Below are 21,656 nucleotides of genomic sequence, written 5' to 3'. Positions count from 1 at the left end.
ACAAAAAAATTAAAAGAGTTTGATTTAGACGTAGTATTAGTCTTCTAAGAATTATAATTTTTAACTTAGACTGTATGAGGAAATTTTTTAAGGATAAGTATTTGTCTTGTACTTGTGAACTTGACTTGTTTGATCTACAAACTATTTATATTCACTTTGTCTAAAATACCTTGATGTCTTTCGATATTTTTTTTTTACATTTGAAGAGGCTTCTAGTATTAATAAATACCTTTGCCAACTTATCATACTACTAAGTCACAAGGTCTCTTCACCTCAATTAACCACTTGAGAGTAGACAAAATTGAAGAGAACATTCTTCAATCATAGAAACACTTCTAATAATTGTGTAATCCTAGATTCCTTTTAGGGTGTCAATTAAAATGTGTAGATTCTAATGATTTATCTTTATAATTCAATATACTTTCATGATTAGAATAAATGTAATGAATGTATTTAAATACAAAGGCATATCAATATATCACAAATAGTTGCTTGTATTTCCTTGGTCTTATGTAGGAAGGGTAAAGATGAAAAGTCATTCAAATTTAAATTAAAATTTTCAATTAAGACAAGCCAAATTCATAATTCTAAAGATATTGAAATACTCCCTTCAAAATAAACATAATCAATTATAATATATTTCTTATTCAAAAAAAAAAATTGATATTTAAATATATTAATTTTTAATTATATTAATCAATATTTATAAACAAATAATTAAAATTAAAACCATAACAATATAACTATTAGTTTCTAATAATTTAATGCGTATTGAATAATAAATTATGTACAAGTGATTATATTGTATGGAATATATTCCCCTGCAATCGGTTGCAACCTTAGAATGTGAGGAATTAGAGGAGAGAAAAAATAGTGTATGGAATATAAATGCAACCTTCATACTATAATGTCATTATCATTCTAATAGAGATCATCAAATATGTCTCTTGTTCTTCGTTGCTTCTCTTTTCTATCACATGATTTTTTTCTTTATTCTTTTGTGCTAGGTAAAACATATCACCAAAAAACCAAGATGCCCTTTCTTATCAATGTTTCTTGTTCCTTGGCTCATGATTATGGTAGAAGGATACAAATTTGATGTACCACATTTATTTATTTGTCTTTCAAGTATCTTTTATAAATGAAACTCTAGCATATGCATTGTTTTCATGCTTCTTTCTTTCTTGATCTCATCTTCTTTGTACTTTGACAAATGATTATGAAGTTTATTCTTTCTTTATTTATTTTTAATAAATTACGGTTAACTATTTTTAATTCTTGTCATCTCTTTCAAATGTATCTTTTGTATTTGTGTATGATATCTTTCTTCTTATAGGGCACAATATTTGGTGTGTTCATAAATATGTTTAGCATGAAGCACGACTTGTATTATACATTGGTTCTTATAGTGCCCTTTCAAAAATTTCCACTTTTTTTTTATGTGCTAATTAAAAACATTAATGTACAATGGGAGAGGTAGTATTACATTGGTTAATCGAAGGTCATCCACGTAAACCCCCAAATCCATCAAATGATGTTATAACATAACAAAATGTGAATAGTTTTTTAGGTTCAACAATCAATAGTGAGATAATGCATCCTAATTTTGAACTATACAAGCTCCAATATTTCTTTGTGCATTATATCCAACACAATATACAACATTGTGTGTTATCGCACATGCTCCACACGCTTCAATATTATGATCCAACATGCATGCTTTATGATTTAGTCTACCTTGTATTGGACCATACACATGCAACACATGACATTAGCTCCTCCATAGGAAACACAACCATATGCACACAACATTTAGTAGCTAGTGTGCCACATGGAATAATTCCATACAAGTTTGACATTTAACAATATATGCATTCAACACCTAGTAATGCTTATGGCATAAGATAGATACCATTAGGCTGAACACTTGGTAACATCCTATATATATTGCATGATCATTTAGATTGAACATGTAGATGTGGATCTTAGCTACTAACCTAGTGGGCTTCATCTATTAAATACTTACATTATACATCTTGTTCATAGTGTGTAAAGGAGGAGACATATAAACATGATTTGATAATCTAGTATTGCCTCTACCATAATCTATGAAAATAAAAAGGATGCACACATTTTCTTGATTTAATAAATTCCCACTCTTAACCTCACTAGATGTTGTGTACATTGATCCTATCCTATCCTTGAATAGAAATATATTATTTGTTAATCTCACGCTATCATAATGCATAGTTATTTGCATCTTATGGTTTAAGAGTCTATTTCATTTTCCAAAAATTATTATTTTATTTGAGATATTTTTATTCCCTAGACAAGTTGTATATTATCCTTTGTGTATCTCCTAAATTCAAGACAATTTTTTATTTCTCTAACTTTATGGTATAATCCCATTCTATCTAAATGAAGATAGAAAAATTTAATAGTTATATTCAAAGTAATTATAAATCATAACTCTAAAAAAATTGAAAATCTTTTGTTAATTTATTCACCTCTTTTTCAACAATACATTTGTGTAGGCACACAAATAGGTAGAATAATTGATTTCTTAAGAAATTTTGCTATCAATTTATTAGAATGAATGAATATCTATAATGACGTCCACGAGATCAAACAATTTATGGTACCCATAATTGATGACAAAACAATGACCACAAAAGAACCGCCAACCAACAAAGCAAGAAAGCAAACAAGAAGTGGCCCTAATCCTTGCCGATCAAGTTTCTTTGCTGTGAATTTTGATCATGTAATCAACTATCTTTACAATTCTTTCCTCCTTGAATAAAGTGTTTAAAGAATTCACTTTTAGGATATCCGTATAATTGTTCGGAATGTCTTCATAAACCGAGTAATCCATGATGTAAAACCATTTTGTTTTTACTAATTGTGCAAAGAAAACAGACATTGTCAACCTATTCTTCTTTGGGTATTTTTCATTTCCCTGTTATACACCTAAGATAATGTGAACTAGTTCTTAGCTAACTACTAATATTTTTGCTTTCCATTTTACATCTGCTTCTATAAACTAATACTTTAATGTAAAGTGTGGCCAGATGATTAGTCCCCTTAATTAAAAAAACCCTCCGCGCCTTAAAAAACCAGCACAAAAAATTATCTTATTGGTATCCTGTTGCTTTTTTCAATGACCTATTTCTACCGGTTCATAGCTGCAGTCGAAGAATTAAAAGAGTGTACCAATAGGAAATTCTAGATATCATCAATGGGTGACGTGGAAAGAAGTTTAACGGATCTTTTCCTTCAAGGTGGTGCATCTTACGCGTCTCTTCTGGAGGCGAGGGATTGTTGGCATTTTCATTAGGTTTATTGACAGACTTTGCGTTCTGCTCTGAATCTTTCAGATGAATCCCAAATTCCATTTCCATCGAGGCAAACCAGAGATTTCATTTTGCGGCCCTAACTGGGACCAGTGCCTGACAAATGGGTTTGTAATTCAAATTGATAAGTGCTCTCAAGGCGGTGATTGTTCTTCTTTTTTGGGAGAAGGGAAAGTTTGGGGCAGGGTAAACACTGACGTATCCCTTATGTTCATCTCGATTTGTTTGGATGTTTAAAGGATAAGTGATTGGTTAAGACATTGGCGGAACACTTCATGCGAAAAGTTTATCATGGGTTGCCAGAAACTGCGGCAGAGGCGGCTTTGGCCTTTCCTGGTTGCCCTGTCCTGGTGGCCACCAACAAGTTTCGTGGCTTGGTTTCGATGGCGTCTTTCTGTGAGTTGCTGAGAGCTCCTTTTCCTTTTGAGATAAATTTATCTGCTTCCAGATGCCTTTGAAAAGCTCAGTCTCCTCGTATGGATCGTGAGAGAGAAGAGAAGGCTAAGAGGGCTATCAAATATTTCATACGCTCTGTTAGCTTGATCCTAGAGGATGATTGCGGTTGGATTTCAGAAGATTATACAGAAGTGGTGTTGGTGGATTGAGGGGCTCGCTTAGCTGGAAATAATGCTTTCTACTCCCAAGTCTAATAGGTTTTTCTGGCATGCATTGCTCTTTAATGGCCGTTTTTCCGAGCAAACTTTGTAGGTAGGGTTTAGCCATTCTGAGTTGCTACACTTTTTATTTTAAAATGAAATAATCATATTATCTTTTTATATAATGAAAGAAAAAGTAATACTTTATTAAAAAAAATTGTGGAAGGAGCATATCTTTAAAGTTTATATAGGTCCAAGTTCAAACAGCAAGACGAAACAGGAATTAGACAAACTATGTAAGTGCTGAGAGATACACTGATGGGGAGGATGAGGATGGTCACCTAGTTGACGTAGGTAACATCAATTGGACTAGAGCCATCTATGATAGGCTCCCAACCAATAATAACATTAAATTTATGATTTTTGTTTAATGTATTCATGTAGATTTTTCGTGGCACATCTATAGGTGTTATTAGATCATTAGAATAATGCCTCATATACTGTGGATACAATTAGACAGCTTTGGGAGTCCATGACCCCAGTCGCATAGGTGCTCTCAGCCCTCTCACCGACCTTCAACTTTATACCAACTTCATGATTGAGGAGTTGCCTACACTCTTGAATGATACAAAACATTTTGTTTTATAAATTATCATTAATAGAGTAGGGTAGAAGAGACCTTTAGGCTAAGGCCTTCGTCCTATGTTATCCACTTATTAATTACAGATATTTTTGTACATCTATTGCTTATATATTTTCTCATGTTAACAAACTCTTATTCGTTCACCTAATCTACCATTTTACTATTCTTATGTTACACGTATTCCCAAGCACACACTGTCCAATTCAATCTAGCTTCTTTTTTGTCCTTGGACTAGTTTGTATTCATCAGACCTTCCGTGTAGATATAGATTTGTCCCACTTGAATGTAAATTTAATTCTCTTTTCATGTTTACGCTTTTTGTTCAAATTCTTTTTTGTTGAAGAAAACTCAATCTTTTAGTTTGTTTGAGCTCAGATAGATTACTTACAGAAGATCTCTTCCCACTTTTTACTGCGAAGACCACACCAAGGGACCTCACCCCAATTCATCAACATTTTTGTTCTCACCTGGGAGCACAATGGCCCAACAAAGGCCCACAGATTGCTAGAACAGTAGCTCAGCAGGGGGTTTGAATTCTAATGGCTGCCACAACAATATTATGATTTGACCATTGTACCATGCCCTTGTTGGCTATTTGCCTAGGGTTGAGTAAACACAAATTCGTATGATATGTTGCTATGCCCTTGTATTTAAAAGATATTTAATACATTCATTCTAATTATTATAAGACCAAGGAAAAATGAAATCATTCACATCTACAAGTATCAATTGATAGCATTGTGCAATTATTTAGTAGTATTCGCAATGATTGACGAGTGTTGTCTTCAATTTCATCTACTTTGAGAGGATTGATCAAAGTGAAAAGCCCTCACAATTGAATTATATAACTGTGTAGTAAGTGTACTTACCAATACTATCAACTTTTGCAGATATCAAGAAAATATTGAAGTGAAGAAACAATGCTTATAGATTACACATGTTGAATTTATGAATACAAAACAAGTTTCCTACACAAAATCAATATAAAAATTAATTTCAAAACAATTATGAGCAATCTGATATATCCCAAAAACTTATCAAATTTAGATCTTCAATCTTTATATATCTATTAATTATCATTAAATATATTTTTTTTAATTTTATTTTTTATTATAATCATTTACCAATATTAACTGTCATTATCTTCAGTAGAGGAAGTTATTTTTCTTTAAATTTTTTTTAAAACTCTATATGTACACTTCAGTGACCGTATATGTTTGCTACACATTCTGTCTGGTATGTTGGTCTTGCTTGTACGCTGGCTTTTCTTGTATCGTTTGTGTATTCTCTTTTGTGCTTTAATTCAATAAAGAAGTATATATTTTTTAAAAATTAAAATTAAAAAACATATAACTTAGTATAAAAGTTTGGTTGGAAAACTTTCAGCCTACATGAACTTAAATTTATAATTGGATGTATGGGACTTCCATTAAAGATAAGGTTAATCAGGTTAGCTTTCTTACACCCAAAATATTCATGGTACTATTAACCAAACATTAACAAAATTGAATGGTAACTACCACCAATACATGATCAATAATCTATTTTGATTTGTTGTTTTGTCTATCAGTTAACTCTGTAATATATATATATATATATATATATATATATATAATTTTTTTAAGATTAGAGTAGAAGCTCAAGACACCCTTTTCCCACTTAAACATCAAACAACAGCACTCTTCAGCCCCTCCACAAATTTTATTTTGAAGATTATAGTTCAATACCATAATTGAATAAATTCCCTTCAGATGTTGGTTTGTTAGATTATTTGAAGCCTATTAAACTTTATTTTATTTTTTACTATTGCCATTATTTGGACTAGGGGAAGAGCACCAGTAGTCATCATAGCTAACTTCGAGCACCCACAAATCTTAAACGGTACATCAGATTTTGATTTTTTTTTATAGTTGTCTTTGTATGCGACTTAGCTCCTTCTAGGTAGTAACATGCACGTTGTGGAATCAGTTATGTGCACAAAGGTCAAAAAATACACATTTCAAAGTGTCGCCTAATACCTAACTAAAGATGTTCCATAACCGTCAACTCAAAATCGCTAGTACTTGTTGACACATGTCCCAATAGTGGTGCACAAATGTTCCAATAGTGGTGCACAAATGGGCCAATTATGAACAAAAAATTACAAAAAATGATCGGCTATTGGTACAAAACAAATTTATTAATGGTGTTTTCACTATAACAGCTATTGGGGGGTCAACATGACAATAAGGTGACAGTTGTTAGAACTATGTTATCTATTGATGGTCTTCCCCTATATTAAACTTTCTTAGAACTGCTTTTAAAGTTTCTATTTTGATTTTTTCCAAAGTAAAATTGTTTATTTTTTATCTTGAGTTCTCCGTTCTTTGTACAGATCAGTGGAAGACGAACATCACGATCTTACCTCAATATTGTCGAGAAATCTTATCTAATAAGCTCAGAAGAGGTCAGTTATCTATTTGTTGATTTCAAATTGTATGCTATCGAAGTGCCTAAGTTGTACTTCTTAACTAGTTTCTTTCCCCTTCAAATTATTTTTTCATCTATTCCTTCATGACTGATATGTCATAACATTTTGAACAAGAAAGTAATTTGTATGATTATAATTTGTATGATTAATATCTGAGCGCTGGTTTGATTCATTTATTTTTAAGAGGAGAGGAAAATCAAAACTTGTACAAGATTCATACTTCCGCTATATAATTCACTAACAAGAATTTTTATTTATTTTTAATATGATTTGAGTGTCTAGGTTGTCTTTTCTTGTCCAAAATGTAAGAATTGTCTCTATGTTTTAAACGTATTGTGGGTAAAGGAATCGTAAATATATAAGTAAAAATCGAGGGCATGGTCATATAAAATAAAGTAGAAAATAAGAAGATAAGTATAAAATAGGAGAACAGAAACTGCAAGAGAGTGAGGGATCTTCTTGTAAAGTCATTATGTCGTGAATTATTACAAAGGTTTAGTGCCTTGTAGAGGCCTTCATGCACATCTCTACACGGACAAAAAGATTAAAACATCTTCCAAACTCCACAACTGCTCTCAACAATTCCATAGCACACTTCAACTTCTATAAGACTTCTAGACTGAAGCAACATAAATTCAATTCGACCAAAACTTCTAAATTGAACCACCTTATTAAAATAATATTGCTATATATGGTCATTTATGTACTTTAGTTAGTGTAAGTAACTTTCATTTATTGTTTTCATCTCGATCATTTCTGTTTTAGAAACGTCATTCTATAATTGCTTAGTTAAGGAGTTTCTTCTCCTTTGTTAATCAATCAACTACCATTACATGGTATCAGAGCCAAATTTATTATCAAAAAATTTGCCAAAAAATTTAATTCGGCTCTCTTTGCTTTCCTAGAAATTGTTTTCCAAAAGTTTCTGGATGATTTTGTCTTAAAAATTGTGGGAATAAAGTCGCGGATTTGTTTTCTCAAGATCGCGTCTGTTTTGGAAGAGAAATCGCGGGTTTTTTCTTCACTGAGAATCACATTTTCCTTCACGTGAAAAAATGTAGGAATTTTTGAGGTAGATTTTTGCGGGCGTCAAGGGTTTGATCGCATAGCCTTTTCTTGTGCTCAAATCATAGATTTTCTTCAGTTCGACAAAATGTGACCCTTTCCACTGTTCAGATCGCGCGACAATAACTAGTTCTTCCCACGCCATGTTCTTTTCTTTGTGGGCGATATTTTGCAGCAATTGGTTTTTCCTACGTGACGAAGTTTTTTTCTTGTTTTTCGCCACATGACGGTTTGCAGCGTGATCCGAGTGTTTTTCCTTCCGCATAGGGGTTTATGCCTCTTTTTACAATATCTTGCGATGCAAGGGTTTCTGCAAATCGCCATTTTACCCTGTTTTTCTTGCACTATTTTTTCAAAATCGAGGGCGATTTTTGGCATGCACCTAGGGTTTTGGTGTGTCGAGGTTTCCAATTTTTTTTGACGTTTTAAAAAAAAACATGGGTTATTTTTTCTGCTCAATCGAGGGTGTCTACTCAACCTAGGGTTTGACTGATTTTGTTAGCAAAACTAGAATTTTTTGTTTATTTTTTTCAATATAAAATCGATGCTTATTTGACCTCATTTTTCGTGCCTATGTAAAATTGGAGGGATACTGTCTTTGACCAACATCATGTTGGAAAGCAACTATAAATTCAACAACAAAAATTACAATACTTGGAAATAGAGGATGCTCACTATTTTCAAGTATCGGTGCCTTGATCAAATTGTCCTTGGAACAACCACACATCCCATTGCTATAGGCAAAGACTAGGACAAGTTTGATGAGCATAATCATGAAGCAATTATGTTGCTCAAATTATTTGTCACCTACAAGATGTTTCGAGAAGTGCCATTTGGCAAGATTACTACAAAAATTTGGACACACTTGAAGAGTCTACACGAAATGTTAGACAAGGGTAGAGCATTTTTCTTGAAGAATATGTTGTTCTCAATTATGTGGATGACAAAATGTCTTTGCAAGATCATCTCATGAAGATCAAAGACATTCGCAATCAATTGGAGACTTTTGGTCGCAAGATGGAAGAAGAGGATATGGTGCTCATCACGCTGAAAAACTTATCGTGATCCGATGAAAACTTCATCGAAACTCTCAGCATTACATCAACCAATGTTGGCCAAAAGTTTGATGAACTGTGCAACAAGCTCTTGCAATAAGATAGGTGGAAGAAGCAGTTTATGAGTAGCAAGGAGACAACTAGTATGGAAAAAGGTTTTATTGCCAAAGACAACGACAAAGGCAAAGGCAAAGGCAAGTCCTCTGAGGAGAGTTCCAAGAAGGCTATCACATGTCATTATTGTGGTAAGCTTGGTCATGTGAAGAAACAATGCAAGAATCAGTTGGCTGATTAGAAATCCAACCAAGGAGGGTCTCAACAGAAGGCCCATGTTGTAGAGAATATTGAGCAGAAGGAGTTTGCCTTTTATGCTTTTATGGCCAAAAGACCAGCTGATCATGTCAAATCTTTTGCGTGGTACATTGATTCTAAAGCATCTCACCATTTCACACACAGAAGAGATTGGTTCACGAAGAACAAACCTTTCTATAATTTAGTGATCTTTTGCGGCGATGAAGAGTATACAGTTGTCGGTAAGGGCAACGTTCAGATTACATCTAGTGGGAGAAATTTCATATTTCTCAATGTATACTATTTTTTGGGCATGGAGCACAATATACTCTCCATGAGAAACTATGTGACACTCGCCAAAGTTGGATGTCGTCTTTAGTGCACATAAGTGTCACATTGTTGACAAAGAGTCCAAGAAGACAATTGCAATTGGGCTTGAAGATCGTGGATTGTATAGGTTGGTTGATACTGGAGAGTCTCGGGAGCACACAATGGTTGCAAAGAGTTCATCCATTAGTACTCTTTGGCATCAATGGTATGGGCATCTCAACCTATCATAGGTCTAGTTGGCTCAAGAGATTTTGTTAAATGACTTACTCGAGATTGAATAGCAGACACATGGTGTGTGCGGAGCTTGCCAAGCATGGAAGCAACATCAAACTCCATTTTCGGATGGACAAGCTTGGAGAGCATCCAAGGTCCTTCAATTGAATCATGTAGATGCTTGTGAACCAATGAATACTGCATTGGTCACTGGTGCCAAGTAGTTTCTCTTATTTGTTGATTTTAGTAGGAAATTGTGGGTTTTTTTCCTAAAGGCAAAATTAGATGTGTTTAATTAATTTCAGAAGTTTAAATCATTAATTGAAAAAGAATCAAGATTTCATATCGTAACTCTTAGGTCAGATTCTATTCCAATGAATTCACCAACTTCTGTGCTAAACATGGTATTAAGCGTCAATTTACCACACCGCATACCTCTCAACAGAATGGTGTTGTTGAGCAGAGGAATTGTACTATTATGGAAATGACCCATTGTATGATGGAGAACATAAATGTTCTAAGAATTTTTGGGCTAAGGCAATATATATTGTTGTGTACCTTCTTAACCAGTCTCCCACTCAAGTTGTGAAGAATATGACCCCAAAAGGAGCATGGTCTGGCAAGAAACCAAAAACTAGCTACCTCAAGGTTTTTGGTTCAACAACATATGCTTGGATTCTAGATGCCAAGAGGACCAAATTGGATTCCAAAATTCAAAATTTGATGCTTATATATAGGCTACAATGACAATAATAAAGCATATCGACCGATTAATGTGAACACTGATTGTCTCATATTCAGTAGAGATTTTTTGATGAAGAAGGTCTGCCCTTTCAACTCTCTTCTACCATCAAGAGTCACAAAGATCAGCCTCTACAAGCTAAAGATTTGGGTGCAAGGATTCCTTTAGCTCCACTTGAAGGGAGGGATTTTGATGATTCTGAACTTGTGGAATGTCCTAGTCATGATCCTATAGCAATAGATTTTGCTTAGGACAACCTAGATCAGCATCTAGACAATTTCATTCTAGGCAGCCCAAGTCATGATGATCATCTTGATTTGGAAGAAGATGCTTCTCTTAGACCTAAGTGGTGGGAAAAGCTTATCGGTGATGTTCGAAATAATGAGCTTGTTGAAGGTAGATCATCTAGAGGCAAGAGCAAGCAGGGTATTGTCAATTTTTTTCTTATGGTTAACATTTAGAGTGTTTATGAGCCCCGGGATTATTCAGAGGCAAAAGGTAAACCCGAATGGAAAAAGGCTACAAAATCTGAGCATCAATCTTTTGAAGAACAATAGTTGGGTTCTGTCGGATCTTCCACCAGATAAGAAATCTATTCGTTGTAAATGGGATGCCATGTGCCCTCCTTGATCATTATATATAACCTAAATGAAGTAATTATTATTGATTAATATAATAATTATCAACAAATGATTTCTTTAAATCATTAAATATTTATTTATTTATTAAATATTAATTAATATTTTTAAAATATTTAAATAAAATAAATTAATATTATATTTGAAAATATTATAAATAAAAATGACATTTCAATAAAATAGTGATACTTAAATGTTTGACCAATAATAACGTGTAATTGTAATTGATCAATAATAAATATATAAGTAAACATTCATTATCAGAACAAAATAATTAGAAGCAATTATAATAATAAATAAATTCAGAAAACAAATATTCAATAAAAACAATATATAATATAGGACTCATCCCAATCAATATATAAAGTTTATTATTAAACCAAATACCAAATAGACGGCTGGTGTAGAGATTGTCCCCTCAACAATAAACATTGATATCCAGCAAGAGTGGTATCATAAGGCTACGATTTGTGTCCAAAGGAATGCTTTAACCAAGACCAAGTATAATGATTAAGGGATGTAGGTGTCCACTAAATATTCTTTCCACCGCCTATGAAGATAAAGATAACTAAGGCATCAATTAGACCTGAATAAAGATAGCAAATAATATTAATTACCGAAGGGTGCGGGTTGAGTGATAAACTTATTTGTTTAAGTTGAAGAGAGGTGTCTCTTAAATGATGTAACTATTCATTCAACAAGATATAAGTTGGGATTTAAAATCTCTTCTATCAGGCATCGGGGATTAGGACGGAAGATAGGGAGAAAGTGGAATACTGGTGATTATCAAGGTAGCGGTGAGAATTCCATAAGTTAAGTTATGAATGGACATCAATACATCTCCAGACAACAGCGATTATAATATGCATTAATTAATATGTTAAGAGGCAATGATTACTTTACAAAATCAGTCATTTATTTAAAACAGTGATTGATACAGCAGCAATTTAGTTAAGAAGGGACACATCTGCTGTGAGGAGATGTATACCCTGAGAAGGCAGTGATTCTTGAGGGATATATCAGATCTATTATGTGGAACAAAACTGGAGAGGGATAATCAATTTAGATCTTGGCTTCATAAGAACATTTGGCAATATAAGGAGTCTTACAACAGATTTGTAGTGAGGAATTTGATAGCAGAATTGTAAGTAAATAGTACCAGTTTATGGGAGATTTATGATCAGCATAAATACACTGTCAAATCAGAGAAAACTATCAAGATGAGTAAAACGTTTTTAGAATCAATGAAATTATATTTATAAATGTAATACAATTCTCACTTTAAGTTAGAATTGTTGTTTCAGGACTAAATTAAGGTAAATCCCAAATGGGGACATTACATGGGACTACAAAATGAAATACAAATCTAATGGAACTCTTGATAAATACAAAGCTTGGTTGTGTTGTGTTTTCTAGGCACATGTGAACACAAAATAAAATATCTTAAGTATCTTATCCTCTCTTGAACAAATCTTTGAAATGATGAAGATTAGCTTAAGGATCACTTGAGAAGACTCCAAGGTTCATGAATGTAGGGTCATTACGTGTGGATAACCTCTATTGGTTGATGTGATTATGCTAGAATCACAAAGGGATTTACATTAGAATGCCTGAATGTTTGATTTGCTGAAACTTGATCATCTGATATTTCAATCGGGTGATGCTCTTTGTCCTAGATTAATTTGAATTGAAAAAATGACAAAAGATGAAGGGTTGAGAAAATCTATTCTAAGACCTATAATGTAAGAACATGGATGAATGACTATATGGAATCCTACCGAGCGAGGTCTCACCATCAACTTGAACAATTTGACACAAGCTCAGTGCATTCTTTTAAGGATGTTTCAAAGATGTTCGAATCAATACCATCAAACACTGATCACCATTCAAGTTAATGCATAAGCAATGAGTGTAGAACGATTCGAGGTTAAGCTCATGTCATTCTAGTTGACCACACAAGGCACACTTACAATTAGTAAGATGCTAGTGGTATGGACAAAACGGATCCCACATGAATACATTCAACAAATTCTTCCACTCAATCTAATCAACATAAAAGTAAATTGAGAAGCAAAGACCATGCGAGTTGTTGAAGTAACAAATCAAATTCACCATAACTTCAATGAAATCAATTGTTCTTTACAACCATGTTTGGCAACAATCTTTGCCTTCTCATACTCTCACTTCTATTCTAATTGCTATTCTATTCATTATTTGCTAGCTATTAACTATTCTACTCACTGTTAACCTTTACAAATGAGAGATTTGAACCTTTTATAGTGCTCTCAATACAATTCAATGGCTCAGACTTATTTGAGATCAATGGCCGAGATTTTACAATTAAAACCTTAATTAGGGTTTGTTACAACAAACTCAATTCGGCCAATGAAATGATTACAACATTTTAGGATAACCAATAGATAACAAGGGTAGCCTCAGAGTTTGTGCCATCACTGGTGAGTCAGGTTCATTGAATTAAGACATGTTGAGGTAGACCTTCCCTGATTGGTAGAGATAGTGACTAGGATGATGACTGGGATGCGACCTCCAACTTGCACTGTGTAGACTTGATTTGATTCATCATCACGAAGGGATGTTGAGAGAGATCTCTTGATACTCAACATTCTCCAGTTTTCTTAAAGTGATGATGATGATGAGAAGCAAACTTTGATTAACTCTTCTGAAACTATCTACTCCCTCGATCATGCTCGATGTAGGTCTTGTGATGACTTTGGTTGATATTCCTTCATTTTTGACATACTTGATGAATGATGCAACTGGTTGAATGTATCTCTTCATCATATTGACTTCGATTCTTGGATTCCCAAATGGAATTCAAGATTGTAAAACGTCCTTCCATCATGTAGATTATCCTTCCTTGATGCTCTAGTGCCTTGAGGTAGTTGGATGATTTCTCCTTTGCACTCCTGTGATCTTTCCATATCAATGTGATAGAATGAGAACCTTGAAGATATCTCACTCTATTGCTTGCAGCTATGCAATTGAGGTGTGAGAGTCTTTAAACACTTTGAGATCTTCTCTTCCTTGATGTTCTTGTGTTTTTTTATGAAGCTTCTTGAAGAGGTTCTCCTTGTATTTTACTTCATCTCTTGCAAAACAAACAAGCGAGTATCAAATACACTTGATATATAGATTTAATAAGAACATATAAAGAGAATTCGCCCTCATGAAGCGACACTTGAAGTTGTTTTCCGCGCTCTTTGGAGAGGAGTTCTTGAAGTTTATTCCACCCTTTATGTTCATTAAGTTGCTCTCGTCTTGTCTTTGAATTTACTTTCATTCTTGAAATTCACTTTTGCAGCTCAGAACATGAAGTTCACTCCTTGTTGTTCATTCATGATGTTCACTCTTGCATGTTGAGTTCTCTTGTCTTCCTCAACTCATGAAATTCGCTCCAATCTTCTAAGTCATGAAGTTCACCTTTGTAGAAATTTGCTCCAAATCCTCAACTCCTGAAGTTCACTCCAAACTTCTTTTACCTTGCTCATTCGCTTGTCTTCCTCAACTCTTGAAGTTTGTTTGAATGAGATTCGCTCCATATCCTCAAAACATGAAGTTCAATCTAGATCTTTCAAACATGAAGTTCATCATTGTATGAAATTCGCTCCTTTTCTTTGATTCATGAAGTATACTTGCATGAACTTGGCTCTCAACCTCTAACTCATGAAGTGCATTCTGTATAAAGTTTGCTCCAAAAGGTGAAGTCATGAAGTACGAATTTAGCTCCAATTTCTCAACTCATGAAGTAGGAAATTTCCCTCCACTTTGTCAACTCATGAAGTAGGAATTTTGCTCCAAACTTGCAACTCATGAAGTTCATGTTCTTAAATTAGCTTCATTCCTTTATTCCCAACTTCACTCATGAAGGCTTGAAGATGTAATTCTCTCCAACCTCCTTATTCATGAATTTCGCTCCAAGCTTGCAACTCATGAAGTTGGAAATTTTGCTTCGAGAAGGCAACTCATGAAGTTGGAAAATTTCGCTCCAAGAAGGCAACTCATGAAGTTGGAAATTTTTGCTCTAAGAGGTGTGCACATGATGTCTTATTTCTATCACATTGCTTGCTAAGCTTGCTTCCAAACATAAAGCTCGCTCCAAAAGGTGAAGTCATGAATTTCGCTCCAAAACATGAAGTCATGAAGTTCACTCCAAGACATCAAGTCATGAAGTTTTCTCCAAGGCAGCAAGTCATGAAGTTTGCTTATCATTGAATCCATTCAAGACGATTATCCTTCATTTCTCATTCCACTTCTCTCATGTAGGCTTGATTGTGTATGCTTATTGATGAAATTCGCTCCAGGGAGGCAAGTCATGAAGATCTCTCCAAGAAGGCAGGTCATGAAATTCAAGTTCGCTCCAAGAAGGCAACTCATGAAGTTCAAGTTCACTCCAATAAGGCAACTCATGAAGTTGGAAATTCGCTCCAAATGATGAAGTCATGAAGCTCGCTTGAGTGTTTGATCATGGAGTAGGTGCCTTTTGACTTTCCCTCATTCTTCCACTTTCAACATGAAGAAATTTGCTCCAAAAGTCTACTCATGAAGTTCGCTCCAAGCTGGCAACTCATGAAGTTCGCTCCAAGAGGTGAAGTCATGAAGTTCGCTCCAAGGCAACAAGTCATGAAGTTCGCTTGTGAATGCTTAAACATGAAGTAAGTGGTTCCTTCATCTCTTTATCTTTCCATTTCACTCATGAAGCCTTGAAGGTGAAATTTGCTCCAATACCCCAACTCATGAAGTTAGAAATTCTCTCCAAAAGGTGAACTCATGAAGTTGGAATTTCGCTCCAAAAGGTGAACTCAAGAAGTAAGTGTTCTCAAGTCCTTCACTTCATTCCTTTATTTCCAACCTTGTTTATGAAAGTTTGAAAGTGAAATTCACTCCAATCTCCTTATTCATGAAGTTTTGAAGGTGAAATTCACTCTTGAGGCTTTGAAGATGAAGTTCACTCCTGAGGTTAAGCTCATGAAGTGGATTTCAAACCAAGACCAAACTCCCGTTTTCTCATTTTCAATTACGCTCTCAACTTCGATACCTAATAACTTGCTCAACATGAGATCTTAGAGTGAATTTTCGTTCTGTGGGGAAGTGCAAGTAATTTGCTACACAAGGAGTGTTTATGAAGTGAAGTTTGTTCCTCAAGAGGAGCACTTGAAGTGACCTTCAAATTAGCAATTCTTCCTTACTCATGATTGAACTTTTGATATCTGGACCCTGCAAACTTACTTACTTCACACTCATGCAAAACTATCTTCCTGACTCCTAGCCACCTAGCCTTATACTCCCCTTCAAATGCAAAGGCTAATAGCTAAAGACCCTAACACTACCTAGAAGGCAAAAAAAAGTGGGGGTCCCCATTTGCAATGGGGCAATGTGTGAATACCTCACAATAGGTTGGTGGCTAAAGGGTTCTTGCAAAGAGAAGGCATCGACTATGAGGAGACCTTTGATCCTACAACAAAGATGAGCACCATTCGGCTGGTTCTAGCCATTGCAGCATAGTATGACTAGAAAGTCCATCAAATGGACGTGAAGAGTGTGTTCCTCAAAGGTGATTTGGAGGAAGAGGTATTCATGACATAGCCTCAAGGTTTCAAGGTTGCAGGCTTGTTATGGCCTAAAGTAGGCCTCCAAGGCATGGTACATTAAGACTGACAAGTGTTTGCATGCACAAGGCTTTCAGAGAAGTACTCCGGATACCAACTTGTATGTCAAAATAATTGGTAGTGGCATCATTCTTCTTGTCGAGTCTATGTGGATGATATCATCATTATTAGTAGTGGGGCACATTTGCTTGAGCAGATCAAACTAAATTTGTGTTTGGCCTTTGAGATGACCGATTTGGGTCTTCTGCATTATTGTCACGGTGTAGAGGTTTGGCAGACAATTGACAGTATTTTCATTTCTCAATCAAAGTATGATAGGAGTTTGTTGGACAAGTGCAGGATGATAGATTGTAAAGTCTCATCTACACCTGTGGAGAAAGAGCTGAAACCATCAGTCAAATTAGACTCAAAGGTGATCAATGAGTCATCTTTCGGGCAACTAGTTGGTAGCCTCATCTATCTTATAGCCACTAGACCCGATCTAATTTATGTTGTGAGTTACATCTCTCACTTCATGAGATCCCCTAAGGAAGAACATTGGGTTGCAGTGAAGTGCGTATTGAGATATGTGAAAGGGACACCTGACTTTGGCATTTTGTATAGAAAAAGCAAATATTCTATGTTGATTAGTTTTATAGATTCAGATTGGACAGGTTTTGTTAATGATAGAAAGACAACTTCTGGGTATGTCTTTAGTCTTGGCACGAGTGTAGTCACATGGACCCAGTAAGAAGCAGCGATCAATAGCTCTTTCCTCTACAAAAGTAGAGTATAGGGGAACTGTTAAAGTAGCATGTGAGGCAGTATGGCTTCGAAGGATACTTTTTGACTTGCAAATGTCTCAAGTAGGGCCTTCGCCCTTGTTTTGTGACAACCAAGGGGTTGTAAAGCTTGCCGAGAATCCAATCTTTCATGAGCGAACAAAGGATGTAGAGCTCCATTGTCACTTCTTACGATAACTTGTTGAAGATGGATATGTGTTCCATTCTAACCAAGTCTCTAAGCCTGGACAAGTTTGTAAAATTTAGGGGGCAACTTGGTGTAGTTAGTAGAATGACCATTAAGGGAGGGTATTAAATTATTTTGTTAATATTTAGCATATAATAGTCATTTGTGTACTTTAGTTTTTGATTAAGGGAAAAATAGGTTTTGAAGGGACCCAAAACCCAGTACAAAATAGGTTAATTTGGGGGAACCTGATTCCCACATCTAAAGATATTCAAGAATAACCACTAAACGAAGCTGAACTAAAATGAGACGGAACAAAGCCAAGAAAGCGGATCACAATAGATTGACCCCTTCAAAATGAAAAGCTTCCTGACAAATAAAAACATATGCATGGAAAATCTGCAGGCAGTCCGAGATCCAAAAGGAGATACAAAGAGCAGTAAAAAAGAAAAGGCAAAATAAAGTTCCAACTGCCCTAAGGGGTTTTAACAATAGGCATCCCCAACCTGGAGCAAACAACCATCATTAGGATTTCCTTTTGGATCCCTTCTTTTGGGATCTAAGGGCCATATCAAAAGAAGGCAAAGACCTTTTAGAATGTTTTCTTTTAACCAAAATCCAACCTTCTTCAATCGTAGCAGCCTCAGCTTGCCAATCTAGCGAATCCAACGCACGAAACCTAGCGCCTAAGGAGAGGCCAACAAACATCGAAGTCTACAGGACCAATAGAGATAGGGCTAGGCACATCCTTGGAAGAAGAAACAGACAATGGGACAGCTCCAACAGATGCATCAGAAGAAGAAATAGGTATAGGGGCAGCTCCAACAAACATACCATCCAGAATCTTGTCACACCCAGCAGCAAGGGCAGATCCAACAACATGTAATATATCAGGGCCACTAGATGGCTCAGAAGGAATCGAAGCAAGAACACCATTTGAAAGGTTAGCAGAAGGGACATCACCTTCAACAACATCCACTGAAGGAGTATCAGATCCCGTCCTAGGGACCAAGGGGACAGATCCAGCAAAATCTACCACAGACACTTTAGGGCCATTGATGGGAATATCCTACCCAACCATCTGAAAAGAGCTTTTGAATATCGTATAATGTTGAGAAGAGACACCTTTCCACCATGAAGAGGGCTTCTTCACTTTAACTTTCTCTAAATCACATTTAGTCGCGACATGCCCAGTCTTGAAGCATCTTTTACATCTGAAGGGAATCCCTTCATAATCCAAAGGTTGAATCCAGAAACCCTTGGGGGTCGAAAGTTTGATCTATGCCGGAAGTCCCTTAGAAGCATCAATATCTACCGAAATACGAGCATGGGTGGAATGAAGGATATCAGAGGACTCCACATCCACCATAAGAAAATCTCCCAACGCCTCACCCACTTCCTCAAGGAGCTAGTCCACACAAAGATGAAGTGGGAGGTTGGGGAGTCTAACCCAAATCGGTATTTTACAGAAGGATTCAAATGAGGGATTAAAATCCTCATTCCAGGGTTTAATCATCAAAGGGAAACGATTCTCCCAAGTAAAAAAAATGGTCACATAGAATAATCTTTCTATCCGCCACTTTATCAACCTTGGCAATTAAAAAACCCTAGGCCAAAGGGAAAGTCTGAATCGAATCCGAAATGAGGGGTTCCCAATGCTTAGAGATCCAGTCATGGAGTCCCAGGAGACTAGGCCAAAAACCCCTAAACCGGCATATAACCGTAGTAGAAGAAAGATCAGAGGCAACCCGATCAATCTCTTTAACCGCCTCTTCTTCTAGATTAATAGCAGTAGAATGACAAACAGGAAAAGGCTTAGTCTCAGCATGAGCAGATCCCTTACCCCCTCTAAAAGCCAGACGATCCGCATAAGATCCCATAGAGACCCCAAAAGCTGAGCGATCCACACCCGAAACACAAGCAGCTGAATCAACACATCAAGGAGCACTAGTAGACGTCAATGGAGGCACATCGAGCACTACATCACCAGCATGGACCGTTCCATTAGAGCTGCCAGAAACAACAGTACCCCCCACCGAAGCGGAGGCACCTAGAGTAGGCACCTGCAAAGAGGTTGAGGGTTTTGAGCGAGAAGACATGGTTTCCTTCCGCGGTACTTTTACCTCATGAACTACTTTATTTGTGTACTTTAGTTAGTTCTAGTAACTTTCCTTTATTGTTTTTGTTTCAATCGTTTCTATTTAGAAACATTGTTCTATAATTTCTTATTTAAGGAGCTTTTTCTCCTTTGTCAACCAATCAATTATCATTACACACCTTGCAATGACTTTCCTTGGAGATATTATAGAACACAAGTTAGAAGAAATTCTAGAGAGGAGCTCAAGAGTCTCCTAAAATTGAAACTTCCAAATCTTGAATTTTTTAATTTCTTTGAATCATGTTGACTTTGCTTTTTATCTTGTCTAGGAAGTTTTTGGTGAGGACTGAAACCATCTTGTATACCATTTCAAAACATGACAAATTAGCATTAGTTAAGTCGTGTAAAAGTTTTGGACATGGATGAATGAATTTCCAGCATGACATCCTCCTTTAGAGTGTTTGGATCACTTAGGACACTTATGCCCCCTTCTTTCTAGAACAACTTGTCCTTTGTTCATATGTTTTTGTTCCTAAATGGGCTTAATAGTGTCTAGTACATGGGAGAGTCTTTATTTGGACCAAAGAAGCATTAATTGTTTGGGGAATTAATCGGCAAACCAAAAGTATAAAATATTTTTGAAAAATCGGGAAAAAAATCAGATAATATAATATTATTATATTATTTTAATATATTATATTCATATTATTATTTCTATTATAATAATATTTTATTATATTATAATTATTATGTCATAATTATTATATTAATATTATAATATTATTTAATTATATAATATTACAGTGTAAGGCATAAGGTTCGAGTTTGAGTTCGACACCAACAAAATAAATTTCGGATGAAGTAGGGGAAAATTTTTGGAAAAAAATCAACATTAAATTCATTTTATATAAATTTAATTTAAAAAATAATAAATAGCACTCTACTTTTTTCTCATAATTATTTCGTTAAAATAATATTACATCGCTAAATAGATTTAACAACATAATTAAAATATATTATTTTTATTTTTCATCTAAAAAACATTAAAAATATTAAATTTAATTTTAATATATTAATTTTTAATATTTAACTTTAAAAAAAATTAAAAATACATGATTTTATTAGATAGCAAGTTTTCTTTACAATTAAAAAATTTAGTTACCAAAAAATACAATAAAAAATGCTTAACTAATTTCTATCTAAAAAATAGATGAATAATAAGTAAAATAAATAATAGTATATAGTAAATTTAAATATATTAATATTAATTTTTAATAAACATTTAATATAAGTTAAATAATATTTAATTTTTTAACGATTATAAAATCTAACATTATAAAATTTATAATATTTTATAAAAAATTAAAAAATAAAAATTGCGCTGCATTTTTGCCGTCGTCGCGGAGTGGAATGAAATCCTTTGGCAGCGCTGCTCGTTACGAAAATCCTTCCTTTCACGGAAATCCTTACGTGTTTTCTCACAAAATCCCCATGATTAAATCTATCACGCCACACACCTTCAGAGCTCTGTCGCGGCTAGAAATTTGTCATGTCGTAGCTGCTAACGAAAGAAACTCCGCCCTCAACAAC

At 34.8% G+C, this 21,656-nt stretch overlaps 1 protein-coding gene across 1 annotated transcript in view; it reads left to right on the top strand.

Moving 5' to 3' along the window:
• LOC131049133 (phosphate transporter PHO1 homolog 9) overlaps window positions 1-21,656 on the top strand; it is a 135,841-nt gene that overhangs the window by 9,909 nt on the left and 104,276 nt on the right. Inside the window, exon 5 of the mRNA XM_057983163.2 lies at window positions 6,964-7,035. Coding sequence (XP_057839146.2) covers window positions 6,964-7,035 — 72 coding nt within the window. The remainder of the gene's footprint in view (window positions 1-6,963; window positions 7,036-21,656) is intronic.

Source organism: Cryptomeria japonica, chromosome 10 (assembly GCF_030272615.1).
Source record: "Cryptomeria japonica chromosome 10, Sugi_1.0, whole genome shotgun sequence".
NCBI classification, from domain to species: Eukaryota; Viridiplantae; Streptophyta; class Pinopsida; order Cupressales; family Cupressaceae; genus Cryptomeria; species Cryptomeria japonica.
This window is presented reverse-complemented; position numbering and strand designations above follow the sequence as displayed.